The sequence below is a fragment of the Gymnodraco acuticeps genome, unplaced genomic scaffold, assembly GCF_902827175.1.
Source record: "Gymnodraco acuticeps unplaced genomic scaffold, fGymAcu1.1, whole genome shotgun sequence".
Taxonomy (NCBI): Eukaryota; Metazoa; Chordata; class Actinopteri; order Perciformes; family Bathydraconidae; genus Gymnodraco; species Gymnodraco acuticeps.
The window spans coordinates 283,665-300,323 of NW_022990764.1; the positions used below are offsets into that span (position 1 = coordinate 283,665).

Sequence of the window (16,659 nt, forward strand, 5' to 3'; positions counted from 1 at the left end):
CCAGCTAAGGACCCTCTTCATCCTCCAAGCGGAGCCCCTGAAGCCTCTCACTCCTCTAGGGGAGCTGAGCCCCATTTCCCCCCTGTGCATAAGGCAGAAGGGGATGTGGATCTTCAGGAAATGAGCCAAGAAAAATTTATCCAAGAAAAACATGTGAGCTGGGTCTCAGAGCAGTGGGACCGAATCCACCAAAGTGTCTGAGCCTTATGGTGGGAGTCAGAGAGAAAGGGTTTACACGCTGTAATCTACCTTCCTGGCCTCTATTCTTCCTTCCCCGTTTCCTTCTTTCTACTCTCCTTTATAATTGTTCTCTTTTTTTCTTATTTAATACAACATTTACTTCTTAAATAATATGTTAACCTCTCCCCTTCCACCTTCTTATTTCCTTCCTTAATTTGTTCTTTAGCTCCTTCCTTCCTTCCATTTTTCCTCATTTTCTGGATCAATGCTTTTTCTCATTTCCTTGATAGTATGCACAGAGCAGATCAGTTCAATACTGCTGAAACACTGCTGATGTTCAGTGAATTCAGATATCAGTGTGTTTCTATGTACTTATTGGGTGGATGAAATCACCTCTCCACACTTTCTTTGTAATCTAAATCAAGGAAGCTCAGTCCAACACATTTTGTAACTTTCCTCATGCAGTGTTTGGCCAGGTGTTAGGATTTAGACTTCTTTCACATGCTCTCTTGTTTTCATTCTTCTGATATGTACAAACACGAAACACATCATGAATGCCTCCAGGAAGAAAAAAAAACATTTGTTAAAATATTAGGTCTGGTCCAGCCTTTTGACAGCAGGCTTTTTCCCACCGCAAACACTAAACACTTTTTCCCGCCTGTTGTGTTCAGATGTCACGTTGTACAAACTATTAAGCTTGTAAGTAAGCCTAACTCACCATGACTTCACAGTTTACACCAGTGAGTGTTGTGTGAATGTTAGTGTATCAGCTCTGGTCTGGAGATGTTACCGTGGAAGTATGTGGCTGTTGGTGGCCTGCCATTAATGACATGAGAGGATAATGTCCACACTGCGTAGCATCGGCCTCTTCTCACTGCCACATTGTCTGTTCATGTTCCATTGTTATTTTACAACCACTTGAAGGATTTAAGGTATTCACATTGTTTGCAACTGAGTAAACGTAGAGTTGAATATCCAAAAAGAGACATGGAAACCTCATTTATTTGTGAGTCAAAGTTTGTGAAGTAGTGCAAGGGTGTTTCTCAATGTCGAGGACGCTTCCTTGGTAGGACATGTCTTCCGAGTCACTTCCTTAAGAAGCGAGGCAAGAATCCTTCCTAGCCTCGGAAAACGAAGAATGGTGGAACAGGCTAACAGGTGTGCAGGTGTGCGTCATATGCGAGGCCCCGCCTTAAATGGAGCGTGATTTCCGCCAAAGATTTGAAAATTGGTCCGTGCGCAAAGCATTGTGGGCATTTTAAGAACATTTCTCGTTACGAAGGACGCCGGGCTCGGTAGAATTCCAAGGAGCCTGGACATTGGAACAGTCCTTTGGCGGGACTCGATGACGTAGCATCCTTGAAATAGTGGCTCAGGGGCAGCCTTCCTTGATATTGAGAAACAGCCCAAGTGTGCATTCTTCTCCTAAGATTAGCTGTGGGCTATTTGTGAAACATGAAAAGACAAAAAGTATGTGACATGACCATTTTAACCCAAGCTGATACATTTGAAAATATTTAAAGAATATTAGAGTCGTGTTCTTTGTGGAAGTCACTAGGTTCATGTTATCTGTTTTTCTCTGATTAAGCATATTTCTTATCTCTGTTGACCGTCCTTTTTCTAATCAGTAACTCTATCCATTTTTCTGCTTTAAAAAATAAATTGCACAATGTCCTGGTTTTTCCAGACAGACAGATGGAATAACAGAGGAAGCTTCCGGCCAGTTGTTTATTCATTTATTGTATTCCCCTCTGAGGTCAGAGGTCTGTGCACTGGGCTGTGGGTTCCCATCCTGCTCTTAGTGGGCCATTCCCAAACCGTCCACCCCAGGGGACAGTCTGGGTCCAGATGAAATGTATGGTGTCAGACGGGGGAACTTTTAATAGATCTGTGATTTAGGAATGAGAAATGCAAACACGCCCACGTACACAGAGGGAGAAAGGAATTATGTTTACTGCATTTTATACAGTGTAAATAGGACAGATTTTCTCAGAGATGTCTTTCTCTTGCAAGTTTACACAAGTAAAGTGGAAATGTAAATGTGTCCACTTAAAATTCCAACTATTAAGAAATCGCTGACTCTTCCAGACATAAACATGGATTATAGAGAAACAATATTTTTAGGCAGAGAGAAAATCGAAAAAATAATTATTGCTATTGTGGTTAAATGTTTGTAGCATCACTGATGGTTGTGCTTGCATTTTTTGAGACAGATCATAAATGAACATCAGAATAAAAATATAAGACCTTAAATTATTATTTACATCCTTTATCCCTAGGACCTTAAACATAAACCATACAACATCACATGTGACTGTATACAGTCTAACATACACAAGTAGAAAACATGAACTTCCTTTTAACATTTGCACTTAACTTCTGTTGTGGTGTACTGACACACCCTGTAGGTCAGCCAAATTAAGATTTATACAAACCTGAATATCTGGATTTGGTAAAAATTCTCCATCTTTTCGGTAGCGCCACAACATTCAGAGCAATGTTTAGTTTAGAAGTTTATTTCAAATCAGCTGTGAAGCTGTGCTACAAATTCAGAATCCTCCCAACACATTCCTCCAGCTGCAGAAGGTGGACCTGGAACATGTCGTTGTCAATGGCAGACATGATAAATAACAGATGGGGTTAATCCTTGGAAGAGACAGAAATATTGTTGTGATAGGGATAGGAATAGCAAAACAAGACAGGTATTAAAGGATTTAAGATATTATCTACTGTGTGTTTGCTAATTTCTCTGCCTAGTTGCAGGAAGAAAGAGGGATTTGTTTTACTTTTTTCATCACATCATCCCACACCTTAACTTCAGTCACTTTGTTCACCTAGCCAACGTGTGTGTTTTATGTGTGTGGTAATGTTGACCCTTCAATGAGGTGAGAAGTGATCGGATAAAAAGCAGACACCAGTTGGCAGACCTGTGTGGGAAGGACTGGTGTTTTTATTGCGCTTTTAAAGTCTGTCCTGTATGGTCTGTTTTTTAACAATCCTAATGTATTGTATATATTCAGTCACTCTTTGTTTTAATGCCATTTATTACTACTTCCCTATGTGGTTAACTCATGTTATTTTAGTCCCGCTTATAATTTTGATGATTTTACATCCCCCCCACAGCATTGGCTGGGACCCTACATTTGATATGTTTAACAGGAAGTGACTACCATCCTTGTAACTGCAACATACATCCATGAAGCAATTGAAGAAGAAGGGTCATTTCTACTTAACTTAATATGACATCAGTGCCTGGAGCATGTGTCCACGATCTAACCTGTTATATGAACACACACACATACACACACACACACACACACACAGATTTAGTGTCTTGCTTTAGCGGTTTAAAAATGTAATGCAGTTTTATGCTCCATTTACCTTATCAGGATAAAACTAAGCAGTCCAAATCCTTGAAATAACCAATTAACCAAGACGCTAGTCAAAGAGAAGCAACAAATAATCACAATTGATTAGCTGGAACTTTATTTGTTGAGTTTTCCTTGTACAAATTGAAGCCTAATGTAGAGTAAAATAGAGTGGTGTATGTTGTTAAGACTGTAAGTCCTTTGAGGCAAATCAGCAATTTCAGGGCTGTGTACAGTAAATGAAATTGACTTGACTATCTACAATACATCCTTGAGATTCCTAGAGATTATTTGTCCACCCTCTGCCTGCCTCATTTCCTTATTTTCCCCCTGTGACTTCAGTAGATTCAACTGCTGATTGATGGCTCGTCGTTTCCCATTATGAAGCTCACGAGACATGAGGCTGAAGGTATGACGAGAGCCGACTGTGACCCAAAGAAAAATAAAGGAGCTACAGTTACACAGAAAAGCCAGAGGGCAGCATGTGTCTCCTGAGCTTCATAATCTGGAAAAGTCATGACCGGCCTTCAAAGAAAGAGGAACTAAACAAACACGCATGTATGTACGTTCACTGTCATTTAGTGAATCCAATTATGTCAGTTTTAAGAACCCTCAACTTCCTTGGATCGTTTTTATGAAAGCTTTTGAAGGTTCAGTCTTGTGATTACTACAATAGATAAATCACTACCTGCTGCATCACAGCTCAAACCTATATTTGTTTTCGATTAATGTTTAGATCACAATGTATGCTTTCTCTTGATGCTGTTTTGTCATCTCTCTCCCCACATAGTCTGTGGCTCGCTGATTTAGGCTTACATGTGGTGACTCCCAGCAGAGACAGGAAGGAAAAGACCAAAGGCAAAATGCTGGGTGGAAGTGAGCCGATAAGAATGGGGAGTATGGAGGTTTGAAGGAAGTGGAGCTGTGAAAGATTGGCCATTAAAGAGTGGGGAGGACTGGAGAGAGATTTAGCTCTGGAGAGAAAAGAGGAAACGAGAAATGATGTACTGCCAGAGTGCAAATTAGAAAAAGCAATGCTGTTTGAAAAGGGTCTTGTCAATTGGATTGAGACCTACTTGAGGGATCAAAATAGTTATGATGAAGTGTTAAAGTGCACGTCTAAAGGCAAATAAAACTGCTGCACTTCTTTTATTGGGTGGCCACTTTATATACACCTGTAAAAACGAATGCAATCTAATAAAACAGCTCAGCTTCAACTTCTACCCGCACCAAGGTCAAATGCCTTATCTCCTAACATTAACAAAAGGAAGACATAAATAATGTATCCTCGCTTTGGTTTAGATCCACAAAAAAATGGTATTGGTTCTTTCTTGGTCCATGCTACACCTTTCCACCAATTTACAAAAATAAGGGTATATATTTCAGAATAATTACTCCAGTACAACATCACCACTATCTCTGACTTCAATAAGTAACTTATATTTGAATTGACTTCTCTCGAAAGTATTAACAACAACAATATGTTGCCAAATAGGTTCAAGTTTACCTTACTTACTACAATTGTGGACCTTAATGTGGAAACTAAAGTAAAACATCTGAAAACCATTAATGGTATATCGGTAAATAATGTTCTTTCCAGGTCTCACTAAACTGTATCCTGCTGTACATTGTTTTTTTTTAGTGTTTACAGCAGGTACAGCATTTGTAGCTCTCACACACACACACACACACACACACACACACACACACACACACACACACACACACAAGAATGCACTTTATCAGCTATGAAAGGACGCTGGTATTTATCAACCCTCTTTTTAAGTCATGCAGAAAGATAAAGTCCAGTGCACAGAGTGTACCATGCAAGGAGTAAAGACATGTATATGTTTTTTTAACTTAATGCTTATACACACACACGTATACATATGCACAGTTTTTTTTCTCCAGAAATAATCTACTTTTGAGTAACGACCCACCATTCCAGCCCAACAGTGTGTGTTTTACTTCTTCCTCTATGTCAATTATTACTTTTGACAGAACCATTTGTCATAGACAATTAGCCAGTTTGATGAATTTCCGCTTCATGATGCTGAATGATTTACAATGCGAGTGTTTATTGGTACAGTTCCCCTTACTTCATGCACCTGAGAGGCTTTTCTTTCACCGTAACAATAGATAACATGATGTTTCATAGTAAAAAAAAAAAAAGAAGAAGAAAGGAGGCTGTTTCTTTCCAGACCTGACTCTTAAATCTATATTCTTGACGCTGTATTACATAATCTGACTGTAGTTTACCTTTTCTTTATGTTACGGTTTTATCCAAATTATCTAGAATAATATTGCATATTGGGTTGAGTCAGTACAGTGGAAACATAACAATTATAGGCAAGATGTACAGATATGATCATTTATCGACGAACTAATCAGTGTAGTCCTCTTTCAGTTTGTATCCGTAAAATGGAAATAAATCACAGAATGTTCGTTATTCATGCAGAGTTGGAGATGTTATGACAGGAAAGTTGTCTGTCTATGATTGGCTCTATTATAAGGAACAGCTGCAGGGTTGAGGTCGAAGACAAAACACACACCTCCTGTTTCAAAAAGCCAGCCATAGACAACACTCTGAATACCTCACACACACACACACACACACACACACACACACACCCCCCCCCCCCACACACACACACACACACACACAGCTGCATGCACACACACATCAAGTAGCCTCCAGTTTCGAGAGTTCATCTGAGGCTTTTTCTCTCACGATCTGCATCTGATTTGTCTGTAAACTTGTTTAAATTGTTGTCTGACATTGTTTAGGCTTTGTGCAATTGTATTAATGCCTTTCAGACCCTTGGCTTGAGCCTCATATAACAAGGCCCAGAGCATTTGTGTCTGGGGACAAACAACATCCCTGTTTGTTGGTTCTCACAGAAACACTGTCCGCCCCCCAAACCTCAGAGGTCCTCACCAACTGACCCCTGAACTCCCAGTCCATGAAAAACCACACAATTCCCATGGTATCTACAACCTAAACCCTTGTAAAGCATGCTCTCATCTTATGTTTCCACCCTGCTAACCCTAGAGATGTAAATGACACACACCCACTGAGCTACAGTATATGTGTGTGTGTGTGTTTGTATCACCTGTTCAGTCTGATATTTTTGGTTAAATCTCCATGTCCTCATATTCACGTAACCATGGAGTGTGTTGGTTGTAAGTTGCTTTTCTGCTTGTGAAAATGCAGCAGTAATTTTGGTGTGAGGAGAGGAAAACATTTTCTGCGCCTCGTCTGCAGAAACATTGCAAATATATCTATTCATTAGGAGATCACATTCATTTGATAAATGAGGTACGGTTTGAAGAGTTGCAACATACTTCCGTGGCAGCCAGACATTTCCCCTCCTCTCTATCTGCGTCCCTGCCTTATTTCTTTCATCACTCTCATCATAATCACATTTTTATATTTAGCTTGCAGATTAGGAGACTGTCTGCAGTATCAAACATTCAGCAGTCAAACTCCTCTTAAAACAGCCATTAACTTTGCCTTTCAAGCTTGCTTGGCCGTGCCAGGGCTGTATGTTTAGAATAAGGAGATATTTGACATCTGAGTCTGGGTTTATCTACCCAAACTTCATATCTTCATGGCTCTATTTGGCATGTGTTAGAAAAAGAGGGAAAATATATTTCAGTTTGCATGTTAAAAACGGGACCTAGATGATTCTAAAACAATTCATTTGTGTGTAAGAAACCCTCTAAAATGTAAAAAAAGAGTGGCGTTAAATATATCCAATAAACATTTCTGTTTGTTCACATGTATGTATTTGTTTGTTAATCTTTCTTGACTGTTAGTACCTAAGTCTTGTCAGTCATTGAGTTGTATCTATCAGCTGAGTGCACATGTACACTGTCTGACCACTGGATGGATGTAGAGAGCCGGGTGAGCAGAGGGAGAATATTTCCTTCGAAAAATAAAATGGTGTTTGTCTCCCCCTTGTGATGCAATCAGAAAATACAAGCAGGATAATAGGAACAGGGAATTAGGGCTAAAAGAAAAGGTAAGAACATATATTTAATTGATTGAAAGTGTTTTATCATACTTCTTGTTGCATTGTTGTGATACTTTGTTTCTAAGCCTTTGATAATACTTTTCAAACCTTTTCTTCTCTTTGTTAACAGGTAAGTAAAAAATTGTTTGCCACCCCATATTTCATCAATGTCAGCTTAGCTTTATGGTGAACTCTTAACACTCATTACATAACTGATGAATAGACAAGAATAAATAATGGCTTCTGGTGAATTAGTGTCAAACTCTAACACAATGTGCAGCCTCTGACAGATCATTTACTGTATTATTATAAAATAAGATGTACTTTATTAATCCCAATTTGGATTGCAAAAAAATAAAATGATATGTCCTTAACCAGAAGTTGATCAACATATTTGTTACCTCCGTAATCTCAGGGTGGCCCAGGGCCTCTAGGTTCTCAGGGCTCCTCGGGGCCTCCAGGGAGAACAGGAGATGCAGGCATTGAAGGCCCAAAGGGGCAGAAAGGTGACCGCGGCCGTGGTGGCTCCATGGGTCCGAAAGGAAGTGTGGTAAAATATAATTTTCTTTTAAATCTGATTATTAAAGATCACAACACTCCTGTTTGTCCTCCTGTTTAATGTATCATTCTTGCCCCTCCGTAGGGAATGGCCGGCGTTCCTGGTTTTGCTGGAAACGATGGAATTCCTGTAAGTCCGTCTGGATGATTGCAAGAGAAGCTCACTGTTTTGAATCTGCTTCCTGCCATGTTTTCTGACCTCTGTTGTGAACTGACGTTTTGCTCTGCAGGGCCACCCGGGACAAGCTGGCCCCCGAGGGAAGCCAGGGGCCGACGGCTGTAACGGGACACATGGAGACTCCGGTTCATCTGGGCAACCTGGCTATAATGGCTCACCTGGTTTTCCTGTAAGTGCAACTCCAAACCTACCCAGATAGTAATTAGTAAAATGCATAATGGTTTGAAGTGCACAAGCTGACTGTGTTTTTGTCTTCCACTCTCAGGGACAAGCAGGCTGGAAGGGACAGAAGGGAGACTCTCTGGAGCTGAGTGTGTTCATGGAGCGCTTCAGGGTGAGTTCACACCACACATCACTTTATTTTAATCTCCTGTCCTCATAAATTATGATATATATATATATATATATATATATATATATATATTGATATTGTTGTAACCAAACTAATAAGATCTCCACAACCTCATGGATCTCTGACCATCTCTCCACAGGGAGATCCAGGCATGCCAGGTTTCAAGGGAATATATGTAAGGCACATTATTCAAACTATTCATAATGTGGACACATGAGCAGATAATGGTCAAAACTAACACTTCTGTATTTGCAAACCTTCTCATCTAATTACTTTACTTGATTGTTGTCAGGGGCCTCCAGGAAACCCAGGTAGAGAGGGTAACCAAGGCTATCCAGGACCAAAGGTAATTGTGTGTGTGTGTGTGTGTGTGTGTGTGTGTGTGTGTGTGTGTGTGTGTGTGTGTGTGTGTGTGTGTGTGTGTGTGTGTGTGTGTGTGTGTGTGTGTGTGTGTGTGTGTGTGTGTGTGTGTGTGTGTGTGTGTGTGTGTGTAATTTTAATTTAAGTTTGTGAAACTCTATCTATTGTGACGCAAAGTGCTTATCAGTATTTTTGTTTCATCTCCTATAGGGTCCCCAAGGGCCTTCAGGTCCCCGTGGACCAAAGGTAAGGCAACAACAATATATATTTAATATAATGTTATAAAAAATATGATGTATAAGTATTGCATATAATGGTATAAAACAGGATGTGAATTTATGAATGCAGTTGAAGTGTTTTTTGTTTTTCCTGGCAGGGCACAATGACCCAAGTGCTTAAAGGACACAGAGGGAGCCAAGTGAGTGACCATGTTTTTGCTAATATCTGTTAGCCAAGTGTAATTGCATTTCTATAAAGCAAATGCTATGACCCAAAACGACTTGCTGTTTCTGCACGGAAGCTCTTGAATTAATTTAGACCACTTCACTTTGAGCTGTATACAAAAAAAAAGTTTTACTTCAATACATTTTTCTACGGCTAGAGATGTTATCAAATGTTGTGTTTAGGACCCTCTGTCCAAAACTGTGATAAACCTTTTTAGTAAAAGGATAAACAATATACAAGGCATTATTTATACATATATATTTTTTGTATGAAATAGTTTTTTTGTAATTGTACTTAAAGACTCAGAGAACTAGATTATCTTTATTTCTCTGCGAGTTGTCTGACTTTTTTTGCTTTTCCTAACTCCACCACAGGGGGACATCGGACAACCAGGGCTGCAGGGAAACTCAACTCATCAGCAGATTCAGCCCCCCTACGGACCCACGGTCTGTACATGTGCATCATGTTCAACTTCTTACAACCTACTGTAATGTTCAAACCTGTTGTCTAAAATATAAATGATACATTTGAGGGTTATGAAAACTCGCACATGCACCAATAATATCTGCCTTTTTTTATTTTATAGGCACTCCGTGGTGAGAAAGGTCTCAAAGGAGAAATAGGAGATGTGGTATGAACTCATGAATGATCATGTTTATGTACATAGAAACATATCAACATCTATTTCTCAGCTTGTAAATCCTCTGCTCATCTTTTCTTTTGTTGGGGTTTGTTTCAGGCTGACAATAAAGGAGAAACTGGAGTGATGGGATTCCCTGGACCCCGGGTGAGCTCAGGCACATTTCTTTAGGGTTTTGTTAAAAACTGTCCTCTGTGTGTTTGTGAAATTCATATCATATGTTGTTAATGACTTTCTAGGGCACATCTGGTGCAGATGGGCGTCCTGGACCAAGGGTATGCTTTTGAAAAATAATGTCGAACTGAATGAAATGTCATTGTATAGCTTTATAATTACAATTCTCTTGCAGGGAGATTATGGGGAAGCAGGACCAACAGGCAGAGATGGTTTTAAGGTGAGAATGTACCTGATCGTTGTTACTGCTTAAGCATCGATGCACCCACTGGAACAAAACCTGAATGGACTGTTTAACATGTGGCTTTACATAGTCAACTATTCTGGGCATATTGCATCATTGACATGCTATTATGCAACTTGAAAAATTATCAACAACATTTTGCTCATGTTCTTATCTGATTTAAATTAATATCCAATTTCAACATTATCAGAGTTAAAGATATGGCACAAAACTCAACAACCGGATATGTGTAACTGTTATCTTCAGCCATGTGTGCACATCCAGCATGTGATCTCATTTATAAAAAAAAGAGACTGACATCATTTTTCTTTCAGGGAGTCAGAGGTGAACCAGGAGAACTGATTTCATCAGGATCTGTATGGCCTTGGTCTTCAGGAGGTACGTTGATTTTTACCTAATAAATTGTCAAATAATCAACCAAAAGAAAAGATAAATAGTTTGAGGATGAAACTCATTGTTGGACACATGTGAACATGCACTCTGAGGAAATAGTTGCTGACATGAAGTGAAACTGTGGGGGGGAATTATTGACAAATTGAAACAGACTGCACAAAAAGTCATCAAGGAGTACACATTTGACAGTTGAAAAGAAATCATCCATTTATTACTCAAAGTAAAATAGATTGAAGTGTCAGTGATGTATGAACATAAGATGTTGTTGTTATAATTGTTTATTTTAAATATGCTTTAACTTTGATAAGGTGGTCCTCCCGGTCCCCCTGGCAATCAGGGTCCCGAGGGAGAAAGGGGCCCGGTTGGAGACCAAGGCATTCCCGGACCCCCAGGACCCCCTCCCTCTGAATCACAGCAACAAGGTCTGTGAACTGAAGCCATCTGAAGATATGTATCACACTACACACACATACAGGAACCAGTTTATGAAACTTGCAATAGTCAACTTAACTATTTATTAATCCAAAAATGTCAAATATGTCAATCTGTACAATACAATATATGACATCCTATATATTTAGAAACTTGCCTTAGCTAAGATAAAAGTACATAGAGAAACATTGATTTGGCATAATGGGATATAAACTCAAGAAGAGGAATGGATGAGGGATCGCTCTTCTGTGAAACAATAAATAATCATAATTATTGTAGCTGCTTCAGCAAGGAACAAAAGGAAAATGTACTATCCCAACAGTGTTCTCCAAAATAAAGTTAACATTTAAAAAATTGCTTAAGAACTGAGTTCAAGCCAAAGGCCAAAAATAACACATTTCCGTTCTCTCTGTCAGTTTCGGACTTCTTTGGGCCATTTGGTATAAAGGGGGAGTCAGGAGAGAAGGGCCCAGCAGGAGATCCAGGACTCCCTGCTGACTTGGCAGGACCCCCAGGCACCAACGGGCGCCCAGGGTCCAGAGGCCCTCTGGGACCCAAAGGATCATGTGAGTGAGATGTGATGCGAGTTACGAGCATGCACAAAGGCGTGTTTGTTCCAGTATTTTCTGAAATGCCAAAGGTGTAGAAACTGAATATTCAGTGAAAAGCGAAAAAGTCACACATGGTTACAGGCAAAATCTGCATGCTGAGGAGGAATCAACTTTATACAATCCTTCTAAAGAAAGAGTCACATTTTGTAAAATATATAGTGATATCATGAAAAAAGGTTTTAGTTTTTTTCATAAACTATTTCATTTTGCTGGCAGAACATTTGATTTTTGAGACCTAGTGTCTTTCAGTATTTAGTATTTCCAAGTCTTTTGGAAATACTGATAAAAATGTTTAACAATGAAAATGTTTTATTCTTAATACAAGTTATTTTCTTCAAAATATACAAACATGTTGTCTCCTTTGAGCTCTACCTTTACCTGTATTTCTACATGTTTCTATTTCCATTCGTCCTTAGGGATTGAGTTCTTCAAGGGTTCTGCTGGTGGGAGAGGAAGGCCCGGCAATGCGGGCTCTAAAGGATTGAAAGGTGCTGTAGTTATACTGTTCATGCTTAAGAGGATGTTGACATAATGATGGATTATTAGATAATAGCAAAGAAAGTTGTAGTTTTATGAATTACTTACTCTTCTATTTAATTTACCCAGAGTAAAAGAGTCAGTTAAATTCAGAACACACTCTTTGTGTTGCTGACGTGTGGGTGCAATGGTGTGTCCGTGTAGGTGATCACGGGCTGTGTGAATGCAGCATCGTGAACTCTCCATCGGGGCGACCTGGGCCTGCCGGGGAGCGCGGCGACGCTGGGATGACTGGAGAGTTTGGTCGAGAAGGGGATGTGGGAGATCCAGGTCCACATGGAGACTTCGGATCCCCTGTAAGAATCATCAAGTCATTTCTATTCTTTCTTTTCCATTGTTCAAGCCCTTTCTGTCTCCTCACAATTGTCTGTGTCGCCTTGCAGGGATTTCCTGGGCTCAACGGTGAGCCGGGACCACAAGGTCGAAAAGGAGAAGCAAGGGTGGTCTCCGGGAAAGGTGCAGTGTACCTGGTATTATATCTCATTTCAGAACATCTAGGCCAAAAAATCACACACTGACTCCCCAACTGCTGATTTGTTTCACTATGAAACTTTATCTAAGCAGGTAAGTCCTAATGAGATCTCTTTTCCAAGGGAAGCTTGGAAAATACGATAGTAACAGAATGTTCCAAAGATACACGCTAACATTTATAACAGAAAGCAGTATCAGAGAATATCAAGACTTGTTGGCCCATTACATTGCGAGCCCATGAGCAGTGCTGTGTACTGATTGTATGTGGATGTGTGTCGTTACAGCATATCCTGGAGACGCAGGAGATCCCGGGCAAGACGGTGTGCAGGGAACATTTGGTGTTTCAGGCCGAAATGGTTTACCTGGTATCCCTGGGATCCGAGGTCTTCCAGTGAGTGCAACTGTCAGAACAACTGTTTCATAGTTTGCATATTCTGTTGACTTATGGGTTTCTTCTAAAGTGGCATTATCTCTTTTTGTACAGGGAGAAGGTCCAAGAGGACAATATGGAGACAAAGGTTACTCAGGTCAGCCTGGTCAACCCGGCTCACCCGGGCTAAGTGGACAAGACGGTGAAGTCCTTGGGGGCTTCAAGGGCCAACGTGGTCTACCTGGAGACGATGGCGCTGCAGGTTATGATGGAGTTCCAGGAACACCTGGCGCTCCAGGTGAGAGGTGGCTGTCTGCCTCCTTATGTCCTTTCAATCTCAATATGGTGTTGCATATTTCTCCTTCAATGCCTTTGTCTTTATAATGATTTGACCTGTTTTCACTCTTTTAATTATTTCATTTTACCTGGCCTGTCATCAAATGCAAAAGCTCTGAAACGGGAATGAACATTAATAGCTTGAGATTAAAAAAGGAGAGAGCATGACATTTGTATTTTGCCATTTAATTTTTTTCTTGCCTCCTGTGGTCAAACAAGCTGCAGCAAAGCTTGTTTGAGATAATGCTTGTGCTTTAAAGTAACTCTTGTTCCGAATGCCTCTCTCTTTTTCCTTTTCTCTCAATGAAACTGAAAGGCGGCTGTAGTCCAGGAGATGGAGGACAGGTGGATGTAACAGGTAGCTGGTATAATAGCTTTGTTTTTGCTTTTGCCTCTGGATCATTTTCTTGTTTCTTGTTAACCAATTGAGATCAAGTGTACAGAGAAACTAGCTAATATAGTTATGACAGTGGCGAACCGTGTCTATCACAACTGGACCTTCTGTAGACACACACACCCCCCGCCGCCGCCCCTCCGCGGCATTATAATGTCCGTCTTTTCACTGAATTGTCGTCTTGAAAAGTGTACTCACAACAATTCCGCAACAACTTCATCTTCACCTGTTGCACTTGTCATTTCAACGTTAAAATCAATAAAACGGCATGAATTGCTTCGTCGCATTCATCTCTAGATCCTCTGTCTCGAGCCAGTTAACTAGCGGGCCTTCTAGAGTACCCTGGAACCGAGGGGAACTCTGAAAGAATACGCCCATTGGCTACAAATCGATATCTGATTGGTTAATCAAACTGTCAGTCCAAACGTACGCTCTCATTCAGTGCAATGGCCAGGGCATTCGATCAAGGATGTAGAATACCTTGGTTGAAGGATATCCTACCCAGAGACCCAGAACAAGATCTGATTGGTTTGTTTTATCTGAGTGTTCCAGGGTATTCTCTGAATACCTTGAAGGCCCTGACGGTTCGCCACTGAGTTATGATGTCATGTTGTTAAAACAATCCACGCTGGGCAGCGGATAAAAACCACAAAGTAGTTTGCACATTTAACTTCTACATATGACCATGATGTTGCCCTAAAGCTTTTTATTTGAATCTTAGGTCCTTGTGGCACTTTTCCCGGACCTGCTGGGCTACCTGGACTTCCAGGTTCCAGTGGATTACCGGGTTTCAAAGGTAAGAAATAAGTGCTAAGTGCTGTCCACAGGAACCTGCTTGGAGTACATTTTTATGCCTTGTTTCTATTTTGTGAACCAACAGGTCCTCCGGGCCAAAAGGGATCAAAGGGTCCACTTGGAGAACATGGAGGGAAAGGCGAAACAGGAGAACAAGGCAAAGGTGGCCGTACTGGACCACCAGGTAAAGAGTGACAGGAAAACACTTACTGGGCATAGTCAGATAGTCCTGACCACATCTGATCTACTGTTTTTTCCTAAATACAGATTATTTTATTAACATTTATGGTTCTTTGAATAAAGGTTTTTCCGGCCCCCGTGGAGAGTTGGGGGTTCCCGGCCGCAATGGTTCAGTAGGATCCCCTGGTGTGCCTGGTGTGCCCGGCAGATATGGTTCGCAAGGTGAAAAAGGTGCTCACGGAGAGATCTTTGGAGCATCGTCAGGATCCCCCGGTGACCCAGGTCAGCCGGGACTGCAAGGGAATAAAGGCCAGACTGGAGATCCAGGAGATCAAGGCTATCCAGGTTATTCACACCCTTACCATGTCTATAACTTATATCCAATGTGATTAACCTTCCTGTAACTTCGTCTCACTCTTCATTGTTGCTTTCAGCATTGGTGGCATCCTAGGAAAAAATAAGCCATTTACCACTAATGTTGTTATTCCATTCTCCAGGAATGGGCGGCATGCCTGGTATGATCGGCTTCAAGGGTGAGACTGGCCCTCTGGGTCTGCAGGGGGAGGAAGGGAGGCCTGGGCCTGCAGGCAAGTACGGTTACCCTGGAGACCCTGGGGGAGCAGGTCTACCTGGGCAGCCAGGCAGTACCGGACAGCCAGGTTAGAGGAACACAAACTCCAACACACTGTCTCTCAGAAATTAATAGAAATGTGCACGCCTAACATCCTTCTGGCTCTTCATTCTGCTCACCAGGTTTCACTGGAGAGAGGGGAGTTGAGGGAGACCCGGGCCCTCCAGGTCCAATAGGATTAAAAGGAGTCCCTGGGCCATACGGTGGTAATGGTGGTACCGGAGAGTACGGCCCATCAGGTGAACCTGGAGAGTCTGGTCAAGATGGACGCCCAGGAGTTCCAGGAATGAAGGGTTTGTTCCTCTCATTTACTAATACCCTTTTCTTACCTGAATGAACAAGTATAGGCAGCTTTGTTGTGGGAAAACCATCTAAAAACAGCCATTGTTAGAAGATGAGTATGCCGTCCTGTTACTGTTTCTGGTATAAAATGTACCATCACAAATTCCATCAGGAAGCAGGGTTATTAAACAAGACAATTATACTCTCTAAAGAATACAGACTGAAATAAACATCAAATAATAAGACAACATGTAATTTGTGTACTTTGCAGTTTTGATCTGAAAAATGTGTCTTCAGTGGTTCCTGTCTGATGATCCTTCTCTTTTGCAGGATACAAAGGATCTCCCGGCATGTCAGGCTTTGAGGGTAACAGGGGCAATTTTGGGGGGAAGGGTTTCAGTGGGCCAGGCGGAGACCCAGGAACGATGGGCCAAGTCGGCCTAAAAGGATTGCTGGGTCAAAGCGGAGTGAAAGGTGAGACTGTTCTTTTATAAAGTGTTTGAGATGCCAGTGGGACCACCACAAAAACTGTGTGACTTATCATCTCTGTCTTCCAGGTGATCGTGGTTTGAGAGGGCCCTCCGGGGATAAGCCTCTCATCCCCGCCCAGATGGTTGTTGACATGAAGGGAGCGAAGGGGGACTTCGGAAATTATGGAAATCATGGTTTCACCGGGCCGAGAGGTGTGCATCAGTCACTCTTTCCTTCTCACT

At 41.2% G+C, this 16,659-nt stretch overlaps 1 protein-coding gene across 2 annotated transcripts in view; it reads left to right on the top strand.

Moving 5' to 3' along the window:
- col4a2 (collagen, type IV, alpha 2) overlaps window positions 1-16,659 on the top strand; it is a 61,083-nt gene that overhangs the window by 30,464 nt on the left and 13,960 nt on the right. Inside the window, exons 5-33 of one of the 2 annotated variants that reach the window (XM_034232410.1) lie at window positions 7,980-8,114; window positions 8,208-8,252; window positions 8,353-8,469; window positions 8,566-8,634; window positions 8,792-8,827; window positions 8,945-8,998; window positions 9,223-9,258; window positions 9,389-9,430; window positions 9,831-9,902; window positions 10,043-10,087; window positions 10,196-10,243; window positions 10,336-10,371; window positions 10,446-10,490; window positions 10,829-10,892; window positions 11,216-11,329; window positions 11,756-11,905; window positions 12,367-12,438; window positions 12,632-12,783; window positions 12,871-12,943; window positions 13,243-13,349; window positions 13,443-13,626; window positions 13,981-14,022; window positions 14,780-14,854; window positions 14,939-15,037; window positions 15,157-15,378; window positions 15,531-15,692; window positions 15,787-15,957; window positions 16,277-16,420; window positions 16,504-16,629. In XM_034232410.1, coding sequence (XP_034088301.1) covers window positions 7,980-8,114; window positions 8,208-8,252; window positions 8,353-8,469; window positions 8,566-8,634; window positions 8,792-8,827; window positions 8,945-8,998; window positions 9,223-9,258; window positions 9,389-9,430; window positions 9,831-9,902; window positions 10,043-10,087; window positions 10,196-10,243; window positions 10,336-10,371; window positions 10,446-10,490; window positions 10,829-10,892; window positions 11,216-11,329; window positions 11,756-11,905; window positions 12,367-12,438; window positions 12,632-12,783; window positions 12,871-12,943; window positions 13,243-13,349; window positions 13,443-13,626; window positions 13,981-14,022; window positions 14,780-14,854; window positions 14,939-15,037; window positions 15,157-15,378; window positions 15,531-15,692; window positions 15,787-15,957; window positions 16,277-16,420; window positions 16,504-16,629 — 2,737 coding nt within the window. The remainder of the gene's footprint in view (window positions 1-7,979; window positions 8,115-8,207; window positions 8,253-8,352; window positions 8,470-8,565; window positions 8,635-8,791; window positions 8,828-8,944; window positions 8,999-9,222; window positions 9,259-9,388; window positions 9,431-9,830; window positions 9,903-10,042; window positions 10,088-10,195; window positions 10,244-10,335; window positions 10,372-10,445; window positions 10,491-10,828; window positions 10,893-11,215; window positions 11,330-11,755; window positions 11,906-12,366; window positions 12,439-12,631; window positions 12,784-12,870; window positions 12,944-13,242; window positions 13,350-13,442; window positions 13,627-13,980; window positions 14,023-14,779; window positions 14,855-14,938; window positions 15,038-15,156; window positions 15,379-15,530; window positions 15,693-15,786; window positions 15,958-16,276; window positions 16,421-16,503; window positions 16,630-16,659) is intronic. The other variant, XM_034232411.1, reaches the window with a different exon arrangement.